Source organism: Bos indicus x Bos taurus, chromosome 14, assembly GCF_003369695.1.
Source record: "Bos indicus x Bos taurus breed Angus x Brahman F1 hybrid chromosome 14, Bos_hybrid_MaternalHap_v2.0, whole genome shotgun sequence".
In the NCBI taxonomy this organism is placed as follows: Eukaryota; Metazoa; Chordata; class Mammalia; order Artiodactyla; family Bovidae; genus Bos; species Bos indicus x Bos taurus.
In genome coordinates, this window is record NC_040089.1 from 76375283 (window position 1) to 76388726 (window position 13444).

The 13444-nt window shown below is 39.9% G+C and overlaps 1 protein-coding gene across 2 annotated transcripts in view; it reads right to left on the reverse strand.

Moving 5' to 3' along the window:
* Positions 1–13444, reverse strand: part of CPNE3 (copine 3) — a 48465-nt gene continuing 35021 nt past the window's right edge. For both annotated transcript variants that reach the window (XM_027561608.1, XM_027561609.1), the window contains exons 12-16: positions 10335–10389; positions 10203–10254; positions 6805–6938; positions 5551–5787; positions 1–3230 (exon numbers count right to left, since the gene is read on the reverse strand). In XM_027561608.1, the coding sequence (XP_027417409.1) occupies positions 3120–3230; positions 5551–5787; positions 6805–6938; positions 10203–10254; positions 10335–10389 (589 nt within the window). In that variant the 3' untranslated portion in view covers positions 1–3119. The remainder of the gene's footprint in view (positions 3231–5550; positions 5788–6804; positions 6939–10202; positions 10255–10334; positions 10390–13444) is intronic.

Sequence of the window (13444 nt, forward strand, 5' to 3'; positions counted from 1 at the left end):
GGCTGATTAAAGCACTAACTTTATTTCTAACTTTTTGACCAATATCATTTGAAGAAAGAACAAAAATAAAAACAAGGTACTATTGTAACACATCAAGAAATGACTTTATCCAAATGGAAGATATACTTAACATCAATTCATATATTAGTAACTTACATACTTATTATCAAATATGACATAAAACCACAAAATAGTCTCTCGAAATCTCAACCAAGCTTCTGGTTTACCATATGTGTCACTTCCATGACTACCAACCACACATATAAAGAGACTAGGAGAAATTTTATTGAAGATGATTTTCCAGAAAATTTACACAATTAATAAGGCAAAGTATGTTAAATAAGGCATAGGCAACAAGGGGGCCCTGAATTTACTCTGGAAAGGCTGCCTAAGGCACTACCAAAGTAGACAGCTGTAAATCCCTGATCTGACTTTAAATTTTTCCGATCTTAAAGTTTTCCACTTCAAGCACAAGGTGACGTGACCATGCTAATTGCTCTTCTCTCAGAACAGGCAGACTGAGAAGTACCACGTCCATCCCAGGCACTGTCGCCCTCGTATGTTTGTGATGTATCTGTTTGGATGAGGTGTAACAGTCAACTTGGCTATTTCTTCTTTAAACGCATTTTAAGGACTAATGGCACGGAATGAATGGCAGCACGAAAGGGAAAAGGACTATTTTAATACAAAACAATACTAAATCAGCCTGTGATGACGCAAAATGTTGAAGCTCTAAGAATTTTATAAATGATAATTTAGAAATTATCAACACTTTTATTCAAAACTGCAAAAAGGTATCAATTCCCCTAATCTACTGGAATCACAGGTCTTATGAATAATAGCACCTACTGATGAACCAAATCAAGAATGCATAATACAAAATTAATTTTCAAAAGAGAACAATTCTGGTTAAAATCAGAATATAAAATTATGAAGACCAAATCAATGACAGTGGTGACAGGACACTGGTTTGGCCGATGAAAGCAATGAATGCTTCTGACCAGCGGTGCCCAGGTGCCCTGCAGGCGGCCCCAGTGCCGCCAGGATGGGGCTCAGGAGACTGAGGAGGGGGCCCGGTGACCCCTGGACCTCAGCTTCACACTAGAACCTCTACTTCTGTCTTGCAGTATACCAAGATCACATGCAAATCGTTTCTTTTAAAGGCCGCGTATGTTTACAAAAGAAAATTCTGAAAACCAAAGCAAACTATATATGCTGTTCCCCAGCACCAAAAAGAACTGAAAGCAGGGCATCTTAGACACAGAGGCTGCAAACTCCTGGGAGAGTCAGCAGTTCATTCCTCTCCTGACGGACGTCAAGATGACTTGTCATCTCATAAGTCATACTATAGGGTAATAGACGACTAGTTATTAAGTACCTTCAGGTTAACAACGCACATCCAGAGGCCAGCTAGCTGAGTGGAAAGTGTTAATCGCTCGCCGGGGGCGGGCACCCACGATGGTCAGCAGACGCCCTCTCTGCTCGCCGGGGGCAGGCACCCACGATGGTCAGCAGAGCCCCTCTCAGCCTGACCTGGACAATGAGCGGCTTCCGAGAAGCCAAAAGCTGTTCATGGCTGAGGGCTCGCTTCCTTCAAATATTTCAGGGGACAAAAGACCCGCGCGGTGGCACATTTTCAGTAACCCTGGAAGGCACGTCAGCACAGCACAAGGTGCATCCCATACGGATCTGTGACCGACATGCAGTCCTCAATAACCAGATGTTACTTCATGACCGGCCAGCACACGGACATGTGTAGTACTTGGCACACAGGTCCTCAGTAAAACCTTAATCCATTCTGAAAAGGTAATGTTTGCTAAGGATTATATTCCAAAGTGTAAACATCAGGAAAAAAAAATATACTAAAAAAAAAAAAAAAAGCATGGAAAGTCCATTCTATCCTATGCAGCAGTTGGATTTTTTTTTTTTAAGTTATAGTAGGTTTTTGCTTAATACCATACATTTTGGGCTTAGGAAGCAGCATGGTATTAAAATGTAAAATAGGATTTTGATTAATAACCATTATCATGAGTTTTAAAAAATCAGAGTAAAAAATCACTTTAACAAAAAAAGGAGAAAATACCTAAATGAATCTATATAAATGTAGAAATCAATGTATGTGACCTTGGAAGATATAAAGGAAAATATAAAGCTTGCCTTTTTTAATAAGTAATGTCTTTCATTAACTAACAGAAAGTGCAATTCCGAATTTCCCCTTATATGTTTGGTCCTTATAGCTTTTCCTGGACAAACCCAGTCCTACCCATTTTAACAAACTCCAGTTGAAATCATCTAATAATGCTGAGTCTAGGACAAGCTATCATTAATGCACATACAGAATCCCGAGTGTCACATACAATCAATGAAAAGGTCAAATCTGACCACATTTACAATATTAAATAGTGAAAATGAAAGATCCAGGAAGGCAAATAAAATGGCTTACAGGAAGTTCCTTCTACTTGTTGATTTTACAGCTTTAAGAACTGAATATGTATGTGTCTTCCTTTCTAATTTGGGACTTCTTATGAAGTCTTCTGAGGATGCATTCTGTTTTGAACTGTGCATGTCTAAGTTGCAGCAAAACTCAAGCACAAGTGAAGGTAGTTTTATCCCACGGAAAAGCATAAAATATAGTTCTAGATACAAATTCAGTATCATCTAATTTAAGAAACTCTGGTCATCTGGTGTGGACATCGGCTTATAATACATATATCGCCTAAGCAAAGCACAGCAACCTGTAAATTGCATCATTCCAACAATTTCCCATTCTTTCTATTGACAAACATTCAAAAACAGCATTTTCATCACATGAAAGTAAACAACCACAAGAACGTGTGCTTTTCTCGCACCGGCTCCTAATCCAAACAGCCTCACCGCAATTACTGCAATGACTGGCAATCACTGGGTTGACTGGGCAAAGCCTAAGTTAGCGCTCTCCTCCAAAAACAGTATAAAAAGAATGCTTTAAATAGACATACTCCAGAGAGAGCTAGGTTTGCATTGTAAATCGTAGGGTTTCTGAGAAGGGTGTAAAATGACAGATTCGCGATTTGAGATGGTGAGAAATCTGTTGCTCCACACAGCACAACAGAATTCTGCTCGGACGACCAGGGCGCCTCTCATTTCGTAGCCGGGTTCTTGGGAGGAAGGAGTTTGTATGTGTTGAAGTAGCCCACCACCTGCTGGGGGACCTCCGCCAAGACGCTCTGAGCAAGTGCTTCTTTTGGAGCCTGTGAACAGATGAAATCAAAGCAATTTTATTAGCAACCAAGTTTTAACTGGGATTTTGATAAAAGACTAAGAACTCCTCCCCCACCGGGAAAAAGCAGTTAGTTCCCAATTTCTAGGCTTGTATCTTGTCTCGAGAATAGGCCACGAAACACACAACAAACCGTTACTCGGGAACGCTTTAGTATGCTCACATTTAACAAGTCCTTTTTTGGTGCCTGCATTTTGGCATTTAATGATGTTGGTTCTTTTGCTTTTCAACTTTTAAATGTGGGTCTTTCATTCTCTGGGTATTAATTTTTTTAACTTTTTATTTTGAAATAATTACAAATAGTGCAGAGAGCTCCCATGTACCCATTACCCAGTTTCCCCCAAAGGTAGCATCTTTTATAACTATAGGACAATAACAAAACTAGGAAGCCACCATTGGTACGGTTCTCACAACTTATTCAGATTTCACCAGTTTTACATGTACTCATTTGTGTGTGTGTGTGTGTGCCTGTGTGTATATAGTTATATGTAATTTTATCATGGGGGTATATCTGTGTAGGGAGAAAGCAACGGCACCCCACTCCAGTACTCTTGCCTGGAAAATCCCATGGATGGAGGAGCCTGGTAGGCTGCAGTCCATGGGGTCGCTAAGAGTCAGACACGACTGAGCGACTTCACTTTCACTTTTCACTTTCCTGCACAGGAGAAGGAAATGGCAACCCACTCCAGTGTTCTTGCCTGGAGAATCCCAGGGATGGGGGAGCCTGGTGGGCTGCCGTCTATGGGGTCGCACAGAGTTGGACACGACTGAAGCAACTTAGCAGCAGCAGCATATCTGTATAACCACTGTCACAATCAAGATGCAGAACAGTTTCACCATCACAAAGACCCCTAACGCTGCCACCTTTTTTAATATACACCCACCTCATTCCCCTCCACCCACTCCCACTCATACACTGGCTGGTGGGAATGTAAAGCTATGACATAATTTTACATAATTATGTAAATGACATGATTTACATTATATGACATTTTTGTCATATTCAGATTTCACCAGTCTGTGTGTACACAGTTATACGTCATTTTCTCATCGGGGTCTATCTGTATAACCACCATCACAATCAAGACACAGAACAGCTTCATTATCACAAAGATCCCTAACATTGCCACCTTCTGCATACACACCCAGCTCATTCCCCTCCATCCACTCCCAGGCACACCCTGGCTGGTGGGAGTGTAAAAGGACACAATTATGCCAGAAAAGTTCAGAAGCTTCTTTAATGACTAAAATGCAACAACCATACAACTCAGCAACTGCACTTATGGGTATTTATCCCAGAAAAATAAAAACTTATGTGCACACAACAGCCTGCTCATGAATGTTTTCAGCAGCTTTGTGTATGACAGATGAGAACTGGAAACAACTGAAGATGTCCTTTAACGGGTGAATGGTTAAACTGGTATACCCATACCACGGAATACTACTCAGCAATAAAAAAGGAATATATTCAACAAGTGGGAAGACTCTTAAGAGAATTAAGCTGAGTGGGAAAAAAGACAATGTTGAGGTTATATACTATGTGATTTATATAACATTCTTGAAATGGCAAAAACATAGAAATGAAGCCAGACTGGTGGTTGCCAGGGGTTAAGGAGGGAGCGAAGGTGGCCGGGAAGTGGTGTGATTGTAAAAGGGCTACGTGAGGAAGCCTGCTGTGATGGACCTTGATTGTATCGTCAATATCCTGGTTATGATTCTGGACCATAGTTTTACAAGATGTTACCATTAGAGGAATCTGGGTAAAACAGTCTCCTCAGAGGTTTTTCATCAAATCAACTTCTAGTTTGGTAAATTCATCATATACTTACATAGTTTTTCTCTTGTTACATTTGTAAAGATAAAATATATTTTAAAACAGCAGTCACAACAACATCGTTTTAAATAATTTATCATAGGGACTATAAGAGGTACACAAGAATACAACCTTGAAAAAAAAACAGCCAAATCTAATCAAGGTTCTTCAAATGGAAAATTCACACACTCTACTAGCTCAGTATTGAAGAATCTGCAGGAGACCTGGGTCTGATCCCTGGGTCAGGAAGATCCCCTGGAGGAGGAAAAGGCTACCCACTCCAGTCTTCTTGCCTGAAGAGTCTCAGGGACAGAAGAGCCTGGTGAGCTGCAGACCATGGGGTTGCCAAGAGTGGGACACAACTCAGCATATATGCATGGCGACTCCGGACATCTACTCTTAACTGCCCGGCTACGGACAGGCAGAGTCTGTTCAAACACCTTGGAGCGCGTGAGGGGCAGGGAGGCGTGGTACTCACGTTCTGGAACTGCCTGAAAGGCACAAACTGGACAATATCCCTGACGGCTTCTTCGCCGGTCGGGGAGCGGAGGCTTCCGCCGTCGCCATCTAGGAACTCCATGGCGCCGAAGTCCGCGCCTCCAACGCCGACGATGATGATGGACATAGGCAGCTTGGCAGCATTAACAATCGCCTGTCTGGTCTCATCGAGGTCTGTGATCACGCCATCAGTAATGATCAAGAGCACAAAGTATTGCTGCCAAAAAAAGACAATGATGTCCGCTGAGCGAGCTGAGCTCCCCAAGAATAAAAGCAACAATTAATGACATCTCCCGCCTGATGAGTCATTTCGTCGCTCATTTTCCTTGTCAGTCTCTACCCAGGATACCATCTATATGAAATTTTCCAAGATTCTCTGATGACAAGGAAATTAACTGATACGAAAACTGTAGGTTAATTAAAAGTGCAACAGACCACAGAAGAACGTTGGGAAAAATACACAGAAGCAAGATGAAACTTTCAGTTAGCACAGAAACATTTTGATTGATCTGGAGGGTTGGATATGTCAAAGTACCTGTCAAGGGAGCAACTGGCAACAACTACATTCTTAAAAGATCAAATATGGAAGTAGAATTGTTTATCAAGCTAAAATATGCTTTTGAATAAGTGGATATGGTTCAGGGAGGGGCAGAAGGGAATCTTTCTCTCAATCCTGCCATCTCTGCTGAATCATTTTAGAGAGTGATACCATGGGACATAAAGTTGCGACTCCATCTTTTGGGTCATCTACATCTGGAATGGAAAGCAGAATTATAATAGAACCTATCATGTGCTGGGTGTTTACGGTTTATCTCCTCACACTTCTTTCAATAACTGTATGAGGCAGTTATCCCTGACTCATTTCTGAAGATATGAAGCTGAATGAGGTTCGTTCTCCAGGGTCGAACAGGCATTTTGCAACAGCAACCGAAGTGGTAAGTCTCCTCAAGCCTTAACTTGCTAAATCTACTCAAAAAAAAATTTTTTTTCCAGAACCTACCCAGGAAAATTATTTCAAAAGACAGAGAACAAACTCATTAAGTATAAAGGTTGTTTTGCTGTTCTCTTGTTTTTAACGATCACCGATTTAACAGATGTTACTCCCAAACCAAGGAGGACACATCATTGCTTCATGCCCTGTGTTTGCATCTCGACAGACCAAATAAGCAGGAAAAGGGCACTGGGGCCAACTACCAGCCCATGTCCTCCCTGCCCCTGGCAACAGGGCACTCACAGAGGCTGTCCGTTGCTGTGTGGCTGCAGCGGCAAACCTGGCCACGTGGTTTATGATTGGAGAAAAGTTGGTCGGTCCATAGAGTTTTATCTGAGGAAGGCAGGCCCGATATGCCTCTACAATGCCTTGGACTCCTAGATTTTAAAAAAAAAAGCAGGATTAAAAATTGTCAAGCACAATTTAATTGTCTACTTTTCACCATAGTGGCTGGTTTAATTTATATACTAACATACAGTGCTTTAAAGAGTCAAAAGTTCCATATTTAGGAGTTCTCTAAGGTATATATTACAAAGCTCCATAGCGATGCTCCATCACACACACAAAAAAAACCTATAAACTTTACTCTCCCCCAGTAGAAGGCATTTGTTTTCACCTCAGTCAAATTATTCATTAGTCTTCAGTAGGGTTGTTATACTGTTTAATTTTGATATGTTTTGAGAATGAGACTCTGACGGAAAAAGAACCATGCGAAAGATGCTGCAACATACAACTGATGACAAGGTATGAAAAAGTAACTGATAAAAATGGGAAACCTTTGCACATATGACCAGAGGGTCTACAAAAATGTCAGACAGCTGTGAACTTAATGTCAATTCTAGCCAAGGGTTTATTGGATAACTTAGAGATGAAGCGTGGTATAGTGGACTGCACTAATTGCAAGTATTCACTTCCAGGTTGTTTATCACATTTTGCTGCAGAAACACTCAAGCATGTCTTTGTGGGCTGCGGCTTAGGCCTGCAGGGTAGCTTCGCCCAGTGCAAGTGATCGGACGCGACAGCCAAGTCTAAGCAGATGTTTCAAGAATCTTTACTGCCGGTTTTTGCCAGCTGTCTTGCTTTTCCGCCCTGCTATGGGAACAGCGTATTCCAGACTGCCTGAGACCCAGAATGAGAAGGAACAGGGGAGTGCAGCGGTCTAACCAAGAGTCGAGTGATTTGTCAAGTGATCGAGACATAAATCATTGTCATTACAAATTACTGACAGTTGGAGAATGTTGATTACCGCAGACAGCCTATCAAGAGCTGAACAGCATTCCTGATTAAGGCACTGCTGATGAATCTGCCCTTAATACACAAGAGTGTCTGGGATGTAGGTAAGAGACTAGAAAGCCTATAGTAATTCCCCCATAGTACTTTGCTGAGAGTATCAAGAAAATCTGAAAAGACTTTTTAATGTCAACCAAAACAGGTGTCCTGCTTTTAAAATTTCCCGTAGAACATAGATTAATAAGGAGGAGCAGCGTATATTTGGTTTAAAGCTTAACGAGATCAACTTTCTCCACTTAGAATGAGTGCCAATAGACTCCTTAGGCACTTTGAATTTAAGAATAAGTGGTCTTATGAACCACCTTTGAGAATGTAACTAATTCATACAGAGAGATGATTTTACAGGCATAAGGTGAGGCTGTAACTAGTGGTTAGTCAATCCAGTAGTAACAAAAATAGTATTAACATAAGCCAGCAGCAGGATCTTTCTGTAATGATATATGCTATAGAAAAATTGAACCCATAACCAAAGCAACAGTAATATTTTCTTCCATTTCTATCATCTAGCTTGCTTTTCAATAAGGTATACAAGCTATTAAATGTTTTCATAAATATCAACAGCCTTCAATTCCTCAACTAAAACTGAATTATGCTAGTATCTTTCCATTGCATTAAAGGAACAACTGAGACATGTTTTTTTATGGGCAACTAAATTCAATGACTAATTAAGAGAAGAGGATTAAACTTCCTTGTCTTAAAATAAAGTTGTATTGTTTTCTATGTGACATTTCCTTTGTCTGAAACCAAAACGATCCTTTCTTTTGTCCAGACTAAACCGAAAGCAGAAAAGCTGCACATCGTGACAGCCCACAGACAGGCTCTTATTACTCAGAGTGGATGAACTTCTAAAACGAATCATCCTACGATCTGTCATCCATATTTACTTGCAAAACAAAATCTAATTACAACAAATTCTAAAAACTGTTCCAATTTCATCATAAGCATGAAGCACATTTTTTAAAAAGAAAAAATTACTGAAAAAAAAAAAGAAATAATAGCTATTTATTGTGGGTATGAAGTGACAATGCCCATTCTATGAGCTGACTTTTCACTCTTTTGACAGTGTCCTTTGATTTACAGAAGTTTTAAATTTTAGTCTAATGTATCTATTTTTTCTTTTGTTGCCTGTGTTGGTATCATATCCAATTAACCATTGCCAAATACAAAAAAAGAAAAATATTCCCAGTTTCATATGGCTAGGGATATAAAAGGCCACAACCAAAGCTGCTGAACGTGCATAAAGGATGAGAAAAGAGTTTTGCAAAAAAGGAGAAAATCCTAATACAAACTACTCCCAACAAAATATTCATGCTCTTCTACTTTATGAATATCATAAGAGGAGGAGGGAAGGACATCATCTTCTATTAGAAATCTATATATTTTGCAACTGTTAAAAGGACACTTTGCAGAAAATTAGCTTAGGGTCTACACTTGTATGCCTCTGCCCCCACCTCTTTCCCTCCTCCAAACTGTTTAGTTTTATATTAATTTTGTGGGAGATTTGGCATTGCTCAATATGGTAAAATGGAGAAAGAAATGACAACCCACTCCAGTATTCTTGCCTGGAGAATCCCAGGGATGGAGGAGCCTGGTTGGCTGCCGTCTATGGGGTCGCACAGAGTCGGACACGACTGAAGCGACTTAGCAGCAGCAGCAGCAATATGGTAAAAAGGAAGAGGCACTGGGATATTTGAGGGATAAACAGAAAAGTGGAATGACAGCAATATTTATGCCTGTTTTCCACACAAAGGAAAGCTACTCCCAGAGCTTAATTCTGTGCTTCTTTAGCCTATATCCACCTCCTTACAGAACCTGTGTAACAAGTAATTAGCTGCTGGACACTTTCTTCATAGAAAGTTAACTGTTAATCTGAGAAAAACAGCTGCATATTAAATGATTCATTTTATTGAAGGTTTATTTTTAAATCAACTTATATGTGAATATAAAATGATCACTCTTACTGATCTACCATCAAGACTGAGAAATCTTTTATTCTATTAGACCTCTTAAGGTAGAAGAATTTAGCCAGCAGTCTTCATCATTATCATAGTGATTTGCCTTCTTACTACACTAACCACCAACTTGGTGTAAAATTCTACTTTACGTGATAGGAAATTTAATATATCACAAAATATATATTAGATATATATTATTCTATTATATTAGATATATATATATTATATTATATAATAATATATAATATATTATACTATATATATATATTAGATATATATATATCAAAAATATATTAGAAAGGAAATCTGAGTAGCTTTCAATCATAGAGGAAAAAACAACTGACAAAGACTTAGTAAGCCTTTCAGTTTAAAAATTCACGTTGATTTTTAACTTACCATTACAGTAGGGATTGGACGGATTAAAGTTTATTGGAAATTCATGAGAAACCTGCCAAAAGATGAAAGAAGGACTGATGAGGCTTGTTTTGCTTTGCCAGGAGGCAAACCTTCACAATGAGCTCTTCCTACCTGCCACTGAGGTGGGACCTGCGCTCCAAAGCCGAAAGCTGGAAACATCTTATCACTAAAAGGAAAATTTGAAAAAAGCAAAAGGTCATTTGTCTCTTTACTCATAATAAGACAATACGAGCTTACTTTTAAAACATTCAAAATGTTAGAAAAATCTAAAAATAAAGACTAGAACTAAGGTTAATATTTGGAAACTCTCATCCTAAATATTTTTCTGTGCATTGAAGGAATTTAAAGTCTTTCTATACGAGTTTATTAATATGGACTTTATGACTCAGACAGTAAAGAATCTGCCTGCAATGCAGGAGACCTGGGTTCCATCACTGGGTCGGGAAGATCCTCTAGAGGAGGAAATGGCAATCCACTCCAGTATTCTTGCCTGGAAAATTCCATGGACAGAGGAGCCTGGTGTGCTACCGTCCATGGGGTGGCAAAGAGTCGGACACAACTGAGCAATTAACACACCTCTACTTATGTATCGTTTATCATTTCACTAAATAAATACGTAAATAAATTAATAAAGCTTTAAAAAGCACAAGTTTTTCATTTGTCTACAAAAAAATAGTCATTTGGCAGCAAAACGTGACCTCAACTGACAAGAGGTTATTTATAGCCTGTATTTATTTATACCACTTAATATGAATAAGATATCGTACATTTGGCCACAGAAATATGGTACAAATGCTACACATCATAAAACTCTCCATTTCTGCAGCAAAATATATGAATATTTGACCCAAGGGCTTAGAGATAATTTGGACAGAATATACAATATCATGAGAGTGGCTGCCAAGTGTTCCACTGTACGGAGATTCTCCCCCAACGGACAGACACCAGCGGCTGGCCATAGCAGAACCCTGTAACGATGATACTAACATTTCTACTAGCGGGACTCTTTTTTATATTACTTCTCAATGGTTCTTTTTGCACCAAGGCTAGAACCTGTGTCACAGATGTTACAATATGTTTCCCAGTTGACAGTCTGCCTTTGACTTTAAAAGAGCTTCCCTTTTCTAGTTATTAACGTTAATGACTGTGAACACCCAAAACTTATTTCATGATTGTTGCCTTCTCTGTCTTGCTTAAAGCTGTCCTCACTGCAGTATTATAGACAATTCACATATATGTTCTCTTAGGACTTCCAAGCCTTGATCTTGATATTAAACGTGTAATTCATCGGGAGTGGCATGTGAAGCAGAAACTGCTCATGTGGATCCACCAGCATCCATCTCTCCCCCTTTAACCCTGGATCCCGTGGGCCCCAGTGACCACATTCTCCCGACCCAGCCTCTGTGCTGGCAGTGGTCGGGGGCGAGGTTCTGGCCGGATGTGTGAGTGGAGGGGTTTGCAGCCACTTCTGAATCGCACCCTTGGGGAAAGCACATGCATCCTCAGTCCCTTTGTCTTCCTCCCACTGGCTGGAGAGGACGAGAACTCAGACCCAGGGTGGACGCTCTGAGTGGCAGCACGGCCCTGTCGGCCCCGAACTGCTTATCTCTAGACGTGCAACAGGAACGAGACACAAATCTCTATTTTGTCAAAATCACGGTGTGCTGGGGTATCTATTTCTGCAGTTCTATCCATAGTCTGTACAGAAGTATCCTAACATATACAAGCACAAGTTAGGGATTCAAATCCAGTTCGTGAGCAGTTTGACAGTTGTTACAACCCCATCTCTATCATATACTTAAATTGACAGACATTCTTGGGTCTATTTCAAGATTGCGTGTTTCTACTGGTCATGTAATAGTTCCATGCTGTCAATATATACTTAATATTGTACACAGGAAACATATATAATGTTGCTGTGCTGTGCTTAGTCACTCAGTCGTATCCGACTCTTTGCAACCCCATGGACTGTAGCCCGCCAGGCTCCTCTGTCCACGGGATTCTCCAGGCCAGAATACTGGAGTGGGTTGCGGTGCCCTCCTCCAGGGGTCTCCTCAACCCAGGGATGGAACCCAGGTCTCCCACACTGCAGGCAGATTCTTTACCAGCTGAGCCACCAGGGAAGCCCAAAGTGAAAGCGTTAGTCACTCAGTCGTGTCTGACTTTGTGACTCTATGGGCTGCAGCCACTAGGCTCCTCTGTCCATGGAATTCTCCAGACAAGAATACTACAGTGAATAGCCATGGGGTGGGTAGTCATTCCCTTCTCCAGGGGATCTTCCTGACTCAGGGATCGAACCTGGGTATCCCACATTATGGGCAGATTCTTTACCGTTTGAACTACTAGGGAAATAAATCATATATGTATACATATCAAGTTTTAATATCTACAAGCACAAATTTCCCTTTTTTTTTCCTGAAAAACTTGGCTATTCTGATTCATTTTGCCCTCTAGAAAATTATAAGAATCATTTTGTCAAGGTTTCATTGGAATTCTGATTAAAACTGACTAATCCAGAGAGGAACATTATATTTTCATCACTGTGACATCTGCCTATCTAGAATCATGGCGCATCTTTCCTTCTTTGTCCCAGGGTATAATTCTGTAGTTTTCTCTCACTAAATATCCTAGACCTTTGACTAAATTTATTCTCATTTTTTATTGCATATGAACTCTGATCTTTTATTCACTACAGTTTCTTCAACTGGTTTTTGTTGGTTCATGAAAAATTGCTGATTTTTTATTTTATGTTGTATGTAACCACCTTTTGAACTTTCACTACTTTCTAACATTTTTCACTTGATTCTCTCAGGTTTGAATTCATTCCTCATTTATGTATGACGCTGTCTTGGCTGGTGCCTTTGTGAGAAGAGCCCTTTGATCAGTTCCTGGTCTGAGGAGATTCTCTGCCTCTTTGAGTCAAGTTTGGTAATTTGTAGCTTTCTAAAAGAATCATCCTGCAACCTAGATTTTTTCACTGAAATAGTATAACATGTTACCAAACATAACAAACAAATGTTTAACGATTTTTTTTTCTGAATTTACGCTTATGATCTCTGTCTCATTACTAATATTCTATGTGTTTTCTCTTTTTCTTGGGGATCGGTGTCAACAAAGGTTTTCCTAAATTTTGTTGAACTTGCAAAGAATCATCTCTTCATTTAATTTATTAACTTGGTGTGTGTAAGTCATCACTTTGTGTGTTTGGAGGAAGCAGAGCA